Source organism: Danio rerio, chromosome 23 (genome assembly GCF_052040795.2).
Source record: "Danio rerio strain M-AB ecotype USA chromosome 23, GRCz13ab, whole genome shotgun sequence".
Lineage (NCBI taxonomy): Eukaryota > Metazoa > Chordata > Actinopteri > Cypriniformes > Danionidae > Danio > Danio rerio.
Genome location: NC_141043.1, coordinates 42,266,161 through 42,281,751, shown reverse-complemented (window position 1 = coordinate 42,281,751; position 15,591 = coordinate 42,266,161). Strand labels below are relative to the sequence as shown.

Sequence of the window (15,591 nt, the reverse complement as noted above, 5' to 3'; positions counted from 1 at the left end):
GGGCGGAGGCTCGTGGGTTGGGCTGCTCGCTCATTCAACATGCTGGGACTCAACCAGATCAGCGTACATGGCTATTTGCTGATTATTATCTGTCATTAGGCTTTTTTTGCGTTATAATTAAGCTATAATTTACTGTTTTTGTGTTGAATGGCAGACTAACATATACTTAATCATACTAGTCGCTTAATATGATGTTTCAGACATATTTGTTAGTATAAAATATGTTTATACTTTATTTTAACACAAACACATACACGTTTGCTGTTTGTTTAAACTACTTATTTAAAATGATTTGCGTAAAGTTGGTTTTATATTCGCACAATTCTTTATTTTTTTTAACAGTGGCAATTTCTAGACACGCTACGTCGAATATTTGGCATTAAATGTGTCACATATATGACTTCAAAACAATATTAGCAACTGGCTGTGTGAACAATCTTCTGAGTCATTAGCTGCTAATATGATTTCAATATTTAGAACTTGCAAAGAATAGTTTTCTGAAATTATATTAGGTTTAGGAGTAAGTTCAAATATGTGAATATAAAACCAACTTTACGCCAATGAACACTCAAAAAATTACGATTCTTGAATTTTTTGAAAACTTAATTGTTTTATGTTCAGTCCACTCAAATTTGTGGAAAAACAATTAGATAACTTATTGTGTGGAACAAAGCATTGTTTAAAACAGCGGTGCCCAAACTTTGCACGTATAAAGGGCCTAAAATCAAATATCATTGATAGCCATGGACCAAAGATAAATATTCCAAACTATTTTATATTAAATTTGCCATGAGTAATTTCCCAATTCATTTAATAATATTAAAAGATAAATAGAAAGCATCAATTTGAACTATTAACTATCGTGGAATAACTTTTTAAATGATAACTTATTGCAATAACATAAACAATCACATTGATAACACAGCGAAGTTCAATGCTGAATACACTAGTCAAGCAGAATCTGCTTTTACCTTGATTCGCTCACCAAAGTCTCTGCATTGTCCTCGGTCTGTGTTAAGTATTTTAAACTAAACGTGATTAATTTACATAATTTAAAATGAAAAAAAAAAGTTGTAGCTTAATAAAACAAACAAATAAAAAGTTACATTGAATTTAAAATCTCTAAAGCATTCTCAGATAGGATGGTGGCCTAAATCAAAAGTTACCATGGTTGTGGTAACGTTTGGGCATTTCTGGTTTACAGAAAGGTCTTTAAAGCATTGGCAGTAACTAATTGCATGTAATAAGATTAAAATAAATAAATAAATAATTGCAATTAGATTAAATTAATATTTAATTAGGTTACTTTTCAGTTTTTACAAAATTGTATGATTCAATTATTTACAACATGTTTTTATTTTGTAATTTTCCTGAATACCTTTTCAATTTTGAGCACTTTTATACCTCAATTTTTGTAGAATTGCACAAAGCCAGCAGTCAATAAATGTTCATGTAGCTAAAATGATTTATAATTTCTTTTATTTCCTATATATACTCTATTTATTTCTGGATCTCTTTCTGTATTTTCATATTAAAAGTACAATTCTCTCATTTGATATTTGATTGACATCATGAATAATCCAAAATTAATCAGATTGCCAAACATGTAGTATTTTGTAAAATATTCTATTAGATTACCTTCTTAATGCAATTCATACCAATTTATATATTTTTTTACAGTATACAATGTCTATAGACAATAACACTGCAATATTATGGTTTAAAATAACTACTGATTTAATACACTGTAAAACCCAACAGTCAACTTTATCAAAGGAAGAGTGTAGTTTCCAAAAACAAAATAAAAAAAACAACATTAATTTTACTCATTTGAAAAGAGTTTTAAACTGTTGAAAATAATGAGTTAATTAAATACCTCATTACTTCAACTTAAACGGAGCAAGTTCACAGTACTCATGTACATTAGTTTAACTCAAACCATTTGAGGAAACTGATTGCTACGAACCACTTTAGTTGCATCAACTTGTTGGGCTTTACAGTACTCAGTTGGTTTATGTTCTTTGTTTATTTGGTTTTACTGTGCTCAAAATGCTTCATTTACTCGAATGGAATGGATTAAGTTGACAGTACTCATTAGGATTAGTTTTTCAAACTTAAATGGTTTGTTATAACAGGTTCTCAAATGATTCAAGTTACCCTAACTTTTTTGGGTTTTACAGTGCATTTAAAAATAAATAAAATTTACCTTTAGTGTCATTTATAAGATTCAAATCACCAAGTTAAAATAAGTTATAACAATAGCACATGTTAAAATAATGCAACATTGTATACCGGTAATGTACATAACATTTAAATATGCATTCGATTTGTAAATAAATCAATAAATGAAACTTAATTCCACATTAAAATGATTCCATTAAAAGTACTTTTTTGTAAAGTAATCAAAATCTCATCTTTAAAGAACCATTTTTAACGAAGACTCGTTGCAAAACAAATTACCAACTCGCCTTAAATGACAGTAGTACTAAAATGCATTTCAGCAATCCATTTATACCTCCCCCACTTCTCCTCTTGTAGTACTTACATGTTTGGTTCCAGTAACATTAAATGACAACTTAGGCACAAAAGCAAAAGTTTTGGAAAAGTCATCCTTGGTTTTATTCTCAAAATATCAGAACGGAAGGGGAACAAACAAAAAAGCAACATTTACAAAAAGTCTACACTGTAAACAAGCCTAAAACAGACTCAATATTTGAACAATCATACAGACATGACCCCATTTAACCAAGATCTGACACCACCTTTTTTTTTAACATCTAGGGAAAAAGGCACAACTTGGTAAATGCATATTTGAAAGAGAATGTACAGGAGGAGTCTGCCTATTCTGAACAAGTGTTGTGCAAAGTGTCTGGCGATACATTCATTATATTACAGAAATCAGCAGGTTATAGGAGCACAAATGCAACCATAACTCCAAACACAATGCCAAAAAAAAAAAAAAAAAAAAAAAAAAAAAAAAAAAAAGACAGACATCTAAATGAGGTAGAAATTTGACCAGCGTAAAGTTTTACGGTTTAGATACTCTGCGTGCATACAGAAAAAGTTCATTCCTCTTACTAAAGAAAGAACGCATGGCTACGATCTCGAAAACATGTTCCCACAACAATCAATACACATTTGGGTAGTAAACCATGACTTTTTCCCAGAAAAAGAATGACTACTTACTCCTTTTGGGACCAGATGTACATGCCTGCTTAGCTCATAATTATAAAAAGCATGGTAAATTTACAGATTTCTAAAACTCAGTGGGTCCTAAAACTGTAGAGCAAGCAAATGAGGAGTCAAACAAAGGTTCATAAAAGAAAACAAATGGCATGAGCCTGGTCTAGATCTTAGCAGAATGAGGAAAAATAAAGTGCAAGGAATGATTAGGCATTTCAGCATTAAACTGGCCTTTTGAACTCCTATCAAAGGTCTTAAATGAAAGCAACAATCTAATATTTGAAATGGACCACTGAAAGCATGGAAACTCCCAAATTACTTAATGAAAAAGCTATAGCTAAATGCAAAAATATAGCATATTTTGGTCTTGATAAAATATGAAATCCAAAAAGGCCTTTGATACAATCTTGTGGTATCCTTGGCGAGGCCAAGGAAAAATTAAGGAGAACAAGAGAAAAAATAAAACAAAAAAGCACTCCAAGACAGGCACTTAGCGAAATAATTTTTGGTATTAAGCGCAGAAAGAAACTATATTGACAGTCGAAAAACTCTTAATAACTTAGTGAAATTGAAATCCAGTTTCAAAACAAACATCTATACTAGAACTACTCACTATGTTCATCAATGAAACCGTAGCCTTCAGTAGATTGTGTGGAACGGTCGATTCGTTCTTCAACGCACATATTCCACAAATACCTTTGTCTGGCATCAATGCCACAGATGTAACTGCGAATAATGACCTACCAACAAAAAGAACCATGAGTAGTCGAGTAGAGATGAACACGATGTTAACTTTTAAAACATTGAGATCTCAGGTCACCTGTGGCTGAGATCCTCCTGAGGGTCATAGAGCGGAGCCCAATGCAACTCGCAAAAAGAGTGTCCGATCACTAATGAGACTGCTCTGGAATAAAGCTATTTCAAGTAAGACTTACATTCAACTTCTAGAAACATAACAGACAAAATACCCGCATATATTAGAGAGAAAGAAAAAGGACTACAGTAGTTAGATCAGATTCAACTAGAAGCAACTGCTAGCATGTAAGAGTCCTAAGAGGAAGGCGTAGCCCGTTTTAGGGTGTAGGCTCATTTAACAAGGGTATTTGCAAAAGTTCTTAAAAGCAATGTTACATGTATGACTTGATTGTACCAACTAAGGACCGAATTAATAAATAGTCCAGTTCCTAACATTCCAACAGGCTTGTAAGCCAATCAGCACAACATGAACCGTTGGTTTGGGAACAACTGGGAAGTCTTTTCACTTTTTAATTCACTTTACCCTCCTCCATGAAATGTGGAAACTTTGCTATGCTTTCAGAGCCATTCTTTTCCATTTCTGCAACTGTGCCAGGGATGCCCATCTGAGATGACTCCATCTTGGTTATTCCCCCAGTAGAGCCCACTAAAGGACCTCCCAGACTTCCTGGGAGAGGGATGCCACCATTTTGGATGACTGAAATTTCATTGGTCTTCATGGTCAGCCCGTTTGTGAAAGCAGCAGCATACTGGTTCCACATTGATGGGTCAAAATTAATGGGTGGGGGAATCAAATCCTTTGGGGGCGGCAGCATGTCTGGCATCATCTTCGACTCGTTGCCCATGGCCATCAAAGCCATTGGGTTATCCAATGACAGGCGTTGACCTCTCCTTGCTGTATTATTCCACATATGAGTCCCAACATGTACCTGTAAAATAAAACAAGGATCTGTAAGATTTACTGTGGTAGATGCAAAGCAGTTCATTTTTATTTAGGTAATTTAACAAGTCCAAAGCAGAATCAAAAATGGAATTACCTTAAGGTTTCCCTTTGTCGTAAAAGCCCTGCCACAAATTGAACAAGCAAACGGCTTCTCGCCGGTGTGTGTACGTTCATGTATCTGCAGGGCACTGGCAGATGAAAAGTTCTTCCCACACATGTTGCAGAGATGTTGCTTGGTGGACCTACGAGGAGCACTAGAAGAAGCAGGAGGAGTGGCAGCACCTTGAGGCAGCTGGGAGCTGTACAGGCCGTGGGCACCCATAGGAGTCTCCGGAGGAATCTGCATCTCCAGCTTGACCAAACTCGGAGGCACCCTCATGAAAGGTAATTGAGAAGAACCTAAAATAAAAGGAAATGTATTGATCACTTCTGCAATGCATTAACAGGAAAGTACCACAATGAGAATACTTTAGTAAATGTAGCTTACCATATTCACCACTGGCAAAGGACAAGCCTGGCTCCTCTTTGATTGGTTTAGAAGTAAAACTTGACGTCAAGTCCAGGGCTCCATTGTTTTCGCTAAAATCTTGAGGTGCATCAGTGTCTGGTCTGGATTTAACAGAATCATCTAGGTTTGTGGATTCTGGTGATTTTGACGGACCATTACTCGGGGGACCATCTATAGGGGACAAAGAGTGGAAGGACACCGAATCGGACACAACTGGACTGCGGTCATTCTTGTAGTCCACTTCTCCAGACCCCAAAGGGGAATCTTTCAGCCCACTGTCACTCTCAGAAGCAGTGCTGCTTTGTCGTTGCAGGTTCAGTGCAGAGGTAAGGTTCTTCATGTGGTTCTCCAGGGCAGTGATGCCTGTAAACATTGATGGTTGACCTGGGAATGTCTGATCGTCTTTAGTGACAGGCTGGGGCTCTGTAGAATAGTTCAGCTTCTCCTGATTGTCCAATTCAAAGTCTTGTTCCTCCATACTCTCCTCATGCCCATTGGAGTCAATGGTCTTATCCTCGGTCATGCTAGAATCCAGTGCCTCAGGACTTTCGAACTGATTTTCTGGAAGTGGGGTGTTTGGAATCTGGCCGCCCATGTGCATACGAATATGCTGCTGGAGAACAACTGCGTTGGTGAACTTCTTATGGCAAATTGGGCAAGAGTGTTGCATCTTCAGAGGAGTGTTGGCCCTGTGAACACCATAATGAGCTTTAAGGTTGCCTTTGGTGGAGAAGGCCCTGCCACAGATTTTGCATTTGTACGGTCGCTCGCCAGTGTGTGTGCGGTAATGCATTTTGAGGGAACTTTGGCAGCTCAGCACTCTGTGGCATATAACACATTCATTGGGGTCATTTGTCCTCTTCTCCAAGCAGTCCACCATTTGCTGAAGCTTTGCGGTACCAGAGCCATTTTCTCCAGTTAGGCTGTTACCGTTTATATGGTGCAATCCAACCATTGCATCAGGGGAATCTTTGCTTTGATCCGATCCTGCTATATCTTGACCGAACATGCCAGAAGAAATCGATGCACCATCACTGCCTGATGAAGAAGGTCTCTGGGAGTAGGGGTCTCCAGCAGCTGGAATATCAAATGAGGGCTTGAATGCCTGGAGCACTGGCGGATGGGGACCTGCCGGGGGACCTGTTGTGGGAACTCCCAAAACAGGTTTGGTTTCACTAAAACCATTTTCCTCCATGGGCACAGACATGCCATAAGGGATACCATTGTTTGAAGGCATGTTGTCCAGGTGTTCAGGTACCGGATGTGGATTCATCTTGATGTGTGGATATTTTTCTTTGTGTCTCTGAAAATGTACTTTGAGGTTTCCTTTAGTTGTGAAACGGTTTCCACAGATGTTACATTTAAAGGGCCTTTCGCCAGTGTGCGAGCGCAAGTGGATTTGTAGAGCGCTGTCATTTCCAAATGTTTTACCACAGAACTTGCATTTGTGCTTGAACGAGTGTTCAACAGAGACATTTTTTGGAGGCTCCGAGACTACAGGGCCCTTAGTTTTTGCCTTTTTGGAGGGGTCCATGCTTGTTGCAAGGTTATTAAAGGGACTCTGTAATCCTATGACCCCTGGAGATTGTGGAAGCAGCGCTGGAAGTCGGCTGGCTAAATCAGGGAGTCCTTTCAAGTCCGGTTTTAAGGGAATTGATCCCAAACCTCCAGGAAGGGATGTGGGGATAGTAGCGGATTGAGGTAGTTTTGCTTGTTTCAATGCTTCCAAGGACAAAGACTGGGAGCCTGTCCGTTTGCCAATGAGGGCGGCTGCAGCAGAGAGCTGCTGCGATAAATGTGCACCCAGCGCTTTGAGTGGATCCATTACAGCACCCACTGCTGCATGCAGACTCGGAGGTGCCATCATGGCCACTTGGATGCGTATCTGCTCAGTTAGCTGGATCTGCTGCAGTTGCTGTTGCTGGAGACTGACCAGCTGTTCCAGGATCATAGGGATTGCAAGAAGAGTGTCTTGGTGTGGTTGTGGGGGTGGAGATTTTTGACTAGACGAATTGGATGAGTGTTGTGTTACAGCAACTTTGGTAGCAGCCATGGACTCGAGTGTCACATTAGAGTCTTGCAATTTGCTGGATGCCACGTACCCTGGACTGCCAGACACCTCTTGATCGTGATTTGAGGGGTTATCCTGGTTCAACATGAACTCTCCTTCCATCATTTCATCTGACTCTGCACCGTGCTTTGAATATGAATTGGTAGACTGATCACAAGGATCACTCAAGACATCTCCCGGAGAACGCTGCGAGAACTCAGGGGGCACTTCGCTCCCATCGCCATCTTTCATGATCACTACCTGCTGACTTTTAGTGCAATTTCTCTCATGTTCAAGAAACTCTGCCTCATCGAAGAACTCTGCGCAACATTTTTCGCAAACCCTTGTCTCCTCCGATCGTCGCCTCTTAGCATCACTGCCATCCTCTTCACTTTGACTATTGTGCAAGATCCCTGCAGAGGGGAAAAAAAGGAGAAAAAGTTCACAAGATGACCTTGTTCAAGATCAAAATTACTTTTTTTAAAATCTTTAAACAAGGAAAATTTATTCTAGAGCTATTCCAGCATTATGAATGCGACATTTGCAGTAAAATCTCAAAACATAAATTCACAGAGAAAGTATGTGTTGACATTATACTATTATAATATTAAACAACTAATCACAGAGTTGTGGGAGCAGAAAAATATCAATCTGTAAATGTTTTTTTTTTATTTTAAACGGGAAAATAAACGTGTTATGGATGTGAAGGGAAAAAAAAAAAAAAAGTTACAACATACTTTGTAGTCATTCTGTAATTTAAACTGCACAACCCAAACTAAATAATGCTAATCAAAAGGATACGAGTTGGCTCACTATAGAGCAAAAAATTTAAATTGCCACTTGTGTGATTTTAGTAAATCAAACATTAATTTGAAAACATTAACAGAGACGTTTTTAGTATTTTTAAAGCACTTAAATATTTGCTTACACAAAAATATTTCGTTATTTTGGCAAAAATGTAATTTATTTTCACGGCAAGGTTGACAATTGCATGGAATTGCTCTCCCAAATACTACATCAATATCTAGCATTTCAAGAGATTGTTCACCAAAAAATAAAAAAATAAATTACCTCATCATTTGCTGTCCCTTATGTGGTTTGAAAAGTTTGTTTTTGCTTCAGTTTTCACAAAAGATTATATTTTGCTGGCACAGACTTTTACAGTTATTTTATCTTACTATGGGAGTCAATGGGTGTAAGCTACCATCATTATTCAAAATATCTTATTTTCTGTTCAACAGGAGAAAGGAACTCAGGTTTTGAACAAGTAAAGGCTGATTAAATAACAGATTTTTTTCTGTGTGAACTATTCCTTTAGAAGACATTGCATAATAATGTGAGGTTATTTTAAAGAGTTATTTTAAAAAGTCATGTTCTTACTCTACACTTGTTCCAAAACTGTCTCTTTCTTTTTTTAAACAATTTTGTTTTAAACAATTTTTGCAACCAAGGAGTTTAAAGTTTGATTTACAAAAGTATATTTTCCTACTGTACTGGTCAATAGCTTTGGTCAACAACATGGTTTCCAACTTTATTAAATATCTTTTGTATAAAGCAGATGGAAAAAATGTCAAAACTATGAACTGTTGCAATATTTGTATTTTGGTGCAAATTATCCATTAAAAATGCCAATTAAAAAGAAGCAGAGGAAATCTAACTGTAGTTGGAACGCATGTATATTATGAAATCATGCAGAGGCTTTTTGGAAGTTTTAATGTTTAAGTATTGTCATTAAAAAAAAAACTAAATTTACAACTTAAACTACTCGATCCCGCCAGATGAGGGCAGCATTTACAATATGTGCAAAAAATAAATAGATTACACACAAAGACATTAATTTGCACACAAAACATAAGTTTCTCCCCTCCAAATCATTCTTCTAAATTCAAATAAAATAGATATGTTCTTAAAAACAAATCACTTGCTTCACTGATGTCTATTTAAACTTTGCATACAAGTGTTAAGCAGTCCATATGATGAATTACAAAAATGCTGATAACAGAGCAAAAGGATCCAATCTGTCATTGAAATTGCAGAAAAATCAAAGGCAAATCAAAATTAAGCTCTGCAGCACCATCAGGGAGGACCTTTTAATAGGGCCATTGTTAAATGCAAATTTCATCATCTCTCATGAATGGGAAAGACCACCTGTTAACAATCTGACAGAGAAACCGAACGTGCGAATTGTTCACTATACAATTTGAATAGTAAAGAAAAACAATTTGCATTGTTTCTGGGAGCCAGGGCATAAAAAGCACTCAATTTGAGAAACCATTTTGGAAAAATAATTAATTATTTTAAAAACTGGAAAAAAGTGCTCAAATGCAAAGATTAAGAAAAAAACTTACTTTTTAAAAAACTAAATCTGTCAGAAATAGTTTCAAACCATGCGTTTTAAAGTTACACAATTGGACGGATGATTTTAACCAGTGCATGTGCATCTGCTCACCGCAAGAGGGCGTCTGATCAATGCACATAAATATAACATGTTTCTTTGCTGATACCTTTACAGCGTTGTTCTGATTGTGCTTTAATTCCATGCAATATTCTAACGCAACTGAACTGATTTTAAATCAACCAGACCTGACACACAACCAACCCCCAACTCGCAGTGCATAACACGCAAAATAACCTCAACCAGTACATTATTTACATTAAGAACAGTCAAAATTCACTACGTCCAGTATAAAAAGTCGCGCAGTTTACATTTACACCCCCCCGTTGCACACAACTTCATCTCCATCCCCCCATCCACATCTCCATATGCGACCAAAAGAAACTGTGGGGGATTTATTGCTTTGTGGTCAAGCTTGTTCGCGACTCACATTTCATGCCGACCTGTTGAGCACCTTTGTTTAACAGTGGTCAGTGATACCAGTACGCCACATCAAATATTAACACATGTGCTTAGTTAGTCTGGAATATAACTTACGTGTACATTCATCAGCCAGTCAAACAAGCCTAAAACGTGCATTAAGAATTTGGTTCACGTTTATGATTTGGAAAAACTATATTTGATCGAATAGATATGCATATATAACTACAATGATGATATTAATACCCAAAAAACAAATATAAAAACAAGTCTTCGATGCAAACGCCGATAAATATTTCGTAAACATTAGATTAGCTGAACAACCAACCAACACACAAACAAACAACCCCCAAAAATAAAACATACTACATTTTATATTTAAATTGACTCAATAAAAATGCGTTAAAGTAGTTAAAGTTGTTCAGTAAATTAATTTAATGTACGTACAAAACTTCTCGAATTCACAAAAAGCGCCTCATTTTAAGAGTCGCGAACCCATTCATGCCCAATTACATAATTCAGATGTAAAAGGGAGCACGCGAGATTCCTAGATCACTCCAAGGTAGAAACATAAACAAAGTTTACATTAGTTTTAATCGCTCCAAACTCACCATTTTCTGTCGAAGCGGGGTCGTCCGAATTGATATGCTGTGGTTTGGACTGCTTGCGCCGCGACATGGTAACCTACAACCATCAGGGGCGAATAGTAAGACTATTTAGTCCCTCTCCTTTAGAAATTCTCCAGGTTGGGGGAAATTAGCCCCTCGAGTAGAAATGCGCATGTCAAAGTAATTATTATTATCAATAATGCATTGCGATTTATCATGCTCTTCTGACAGCTGATTGGCTCCGGTCCAAAGTGCTCGCGCATTATTCAAATGAGGCTTCATTGATGAGAAATGCAGAGTCGAGGGAAAGGGGGAGGAGATGTGGAAGAGCGAGAGAAAGAGGGAGGGATGAGTGAGAGAGAAAGAGAGAGAGAGAGGATGTAAGTGCGCAGGCGAGTGAAAAATTATTTTAGAATTGTTTTATCAACACAGCTGTTATGTGGATGGGAAATAGTCTCAATTATTTATTAATATTGTATTTTTTAATATTTGAAGTGTCTCGTTTTATGAATTGGAACACTATTATATTGGTTTGGCTTGTAGTTTTTAAGCTGATTCAGTTTTTGTTGTATTTAGGCATGCTGATATAAACTATGATGTTATTTTACGATTGATAGTCGATCACTAATCAATCAAATATTACATTGTGCACCAATAAATGCTAAACATGCTCAGTTATTTCAACTAAATTTTGAGGAAAAATGGACAAAATCAACCGCTGGGTTTTTTAAAATTAAACTTATATATGACTAAATATAACCCAACATTTGGTTTTGTCCATATTTTACCCAATTTCGATTGAAATAACTCAGAATTGCTACTTGTAATGTAGCTACAAAACTACGCCCTAGGTTTTTAAAATTCAATTTATATGACTAAATATAACCAAACATTTGGCTTTGTCTATATTTGATCCAATTTTGGTCGAAATAACCCACTATTGTTTGTTGTAATGTAGCTATAAAAAGATATATACGCTATATTTAAATCATTTTAGTTTGTAATTATTCTATGGTGATGTTTGTGGTTCGGTTTTTATTGCAAAATAAAAGTATACACTATTTTACGCTTAATACTGGAGTTATATTGAATTAAACAAGCATTTATAGTATAAATAAAGCCAAATATATCTGATAAATCCAAATCTGATGATATATTTCACTTATATTTATTAGATCATGCAATGTCTGCCTCAGTTTGCATTTATTAGCCTATGGTGATGTTTCTGATTCAGTTTTTACTGCAAAATAAAACACTATTTTAGGTTTAATATTGAAGTTATACTGAATCAAACAAGCATTTATAGTGTAAATAAAGCCAAATATAACAGAAAAATCCAAATCTGATTATATATTTAGCATATATGTATTAGATCACGCCATTTCTGCCTCAGTTTTCATTTATTATGATGTTTCTGATTCACTTTTTATTACAAAATGAAAAATTGTACATTATTATACGCACGATAATGAAGTTATATTAAATCAAACAAGCATTTACAGTATAAATAAAGCCAAATATATCCAGAAAATCTAAATCTGATCATATATTTAGCTTATAGGTAGTAGATCACGCCATTTCTGCCTCAGTTTGTATTTATTAGCCTATATATGGTGATGTTTCTGATTCAGTTTTTACCACTAAATTAAATTATACAGTATTTTATGCTTGATATTGAAGTTATACTGAATAAAACAAGCATTTATAGTGTAAATAAAGCCAAATATATCAGAAAAATCCAAATCTGATTATATATTTAGCATATATTTATTAGATCACCCCATTTCTGCCTCAGTTTGCATTTATTGTGATGTTTCTGATTCAGTTTTTTTAAAATTATACATTATTTTATGCTTGATATTGAAGTTATACTGAATAAAAACAAGCATTTACAGTGTAAATAAAGCCAAATATATCTGATAAATCCAAATCTGATCATATATTTAGCTTTTAGTTATTAAATCACGCCATTTCTGCTTCAGTTTTGACGTCATTATTAATAAATGTATTATTTTTGACACTTGATAATGTACTGCATCAAGCAAAGGTTTGTTTATTTACAGTGCTCATGAAGATAAGTGTATGCGTGCCTCCTCTCTTTGTGATTTAAATATGGAAATTGCAACTGACTTTAACTCCATCATCACATTAAACACAAAAGGCTGCCGGTCACATTGTACTGATATGTGTAATGCACAAATAAAGAGCAGACAAGTAAATGCATGCAAATGGGGAAGGAGAAATGAGGAAAAAATGCAGCTGTTTAGTTCATTCAAATGCGTTATGTAAAGCACTTGTCTTGTCTGACGTCAAAACATAGGGGTATATTATAGTTTGGAAATGAAAACTCACAAAAAACTAATCATGATGCATTGGTTAGGCTACATACACAGATTATATATACAGTATATACATCTGTATCCAGAATAGCTGTTCCATCCTTGACATATTTAGAAATATGACAATTGAAAACCAGTTTAAAATCATTTTACTGAGTTTATTTAGGATTTTAAGAGTTTTTACTGTTAAAAATGAATGTGGTCCAATGCACTCAATGCTTTGTTTTCAACAAGAAAATGTTTTGAATATTTGTCTGTATAAATTTACCTCATAACCATGTTCTGAAAGCTTTGTTTCTTGCTGATTAAATAATAATTTGGTTAATGAAATAACCCTAAAATACATGTTTACATATGTTTTTATTAAATACACATTCCCAGTATATGTAAGCACACACATACACCCACACATACATATATTATAAATATACAATAATATATTTATGCATACACATTAGCTTAATCAATACTGAAGCCAAATGTGAAGCTAATCTACCAAAATAACTTAGCAGCCCAAAATTAGTACACCCAAATGTATGTTAGAGAACAATATTAAATAATAATTTTAAAAGAGGAAAAATCAAGAGAAAAAATGTCTAAAATTTTGTTGAAATTTTGTAAATTGTAATTTTTTTATTCAATATTTTGCTTGAATTGTATTTTTTTTTTCTATTTCTAAAGATGTTTGGTGACTAAAATAGTAATTGAATACACAAATCTTTTTAATAATACTGTTTTGTTCAAACGCATCAGAATACATTACCTATATTCACAAAAAAATAGAAAAAAAAATCATTTTCATAAAGGGGGGATCATTTATTATATACATATACTCTCAGAAATAAAAGCACTAGAGCTGTCATTGGGGTGGTACCTTTACACATTTGAGGGTCTATATTGGTATCTCAAATGTGTAAAATACTTAAAATTTTCAATAGGTAAGTATTTGTAATTGTTGGATACTATTGCGTACCCTTGAGATATTAATAAGTACCCTAACAATAACAGTCCAAAATATTACTACAGCCAAATGTATATGTTAGGAAAAGTATTAAATAGATGTTTTAAAGAGGAGAAATCAAGAGAAACAAAAAATGACTTAAATTTATTTGAAATTTTGTAGGTTGTAATTTTTATCTTCTTCAATATTTTGCTTGAATTTAATTGTATTATCATATATATATATATATATATATATATATATATATATATATATATATATATATATATATATATATATATATATATATATATATATATATATATATAATTATTATTATTATTATATTTTTTATTAAAGCTATTTTGCTTAAATGCATCAAAATATGTTAACAATATTCACCGAAAAAATTATTTAAAAAATTCATTTTCAAAATGAGGTGTACTCATTTATATAAGTATGTCCATTTCATATTTTTATCTTTGCATTAATATAAATAAATATTATGCACCAAAAGTTTTGTTTCTAATAAGAAAAGGTTTGTATTTTAACTTGAATAACTGTATTAATTAATCACAAAACTATGTAATGTTTTAATGATATATATAAACCATAATAGTCAGCACAAGGCACTGACTAAAAATGTGGAAAGAATGTTAAAAATTATTATTATTATTATATATATATATTTTTTTTTTAAACAATTTTTCTAGTACCTTGGACTGGTTTTTACTGTTTATTATGTTTAATCTCTTACCCAAAGGGCACCAACACATTATTTAAGCTACCCCTAAGCACTGTTTGTTAGATTTTGATATAGTTAAAGTCAGAGTTATTAACCTCACTTTGATTTTTTTCTCATTTTTTAAAAAAGTTTCCAAATGATGTTTAACAGAGCAAGGAAATTTTCACAGTATGTCTGATAATATTTTAATTTAAATGTCTTATTTGTTTTATTTTGGTTAGAATAAAAGCAGTTTTACAAATTTTTAAACACCATTTTAGGGACAAAATTATTAGCCCCTTCAAGCTAGATTTTTTATTCAATAGTCTACAGAACAAACCATTATTATACAATAACTTGCCTAATTACCCTAACCTGCCTAGTTAACCTAATTAACCTAGTTAAGCCTTTAAATGTCTCTTTAAGCTGTATAGAAGTGTCTTGAAAAATATCTAGTAAAATATTATTTACTGTCATCATAGCAAAGATAAAATAAATCAGTTATTAGAAATGAGTTATTAAAACTATACATACTGTTAAAAAAAAAACTAAAGATAACAAAAGGCCACACACACACATAGTCAACCTTTAGATCAAAAAGATTTTTCAAATATGTCCTAAGACGAGAATGAGTGTTGTCCAGTAGTTTAAGACTTTTCATAAGTTTTTTTGACCCACTTCAAATGTGGACTATACTGTATACACACAGATATCTTTTTACTTTT

The 15,591-nt window shown here is 34.1% G+C and overlaps 1 protein-coding gene across 2 annotated transcripts; it reads right to left on the bottom strand.

The window, feature by feature from the left end:
• Window positions 1–2,595: 2,595 nt before the first annotated feature.
• Window positions 2,596–11,049, bottom strand: sall4 (spalt-like transcription factor 4). Of its 2 annotated transcripts, XR_015522955.1 has the most exons (5): window positions 10,867–11,049; window positions 5,370–7,853; window positions 4,977–5,281; window positions 4,004–4,868; window positions 2,596–3,923 (listed from the first exon to the last, which is right to left on the bottom strand). XR_015522955.1 is itself a non-coding variant. In NM_001080609.1 (4 exon segments), coding segments are annotated over 4 exon segments (3,276 nt in total). In that variant the 5' UTR covers window positions 10,934–10,967; the 3' UTR covers window positions 4,414–4,448.
• Between the last annotated feature and the right edge of the window lie 4,542 nt (window positions 11,050–15,591).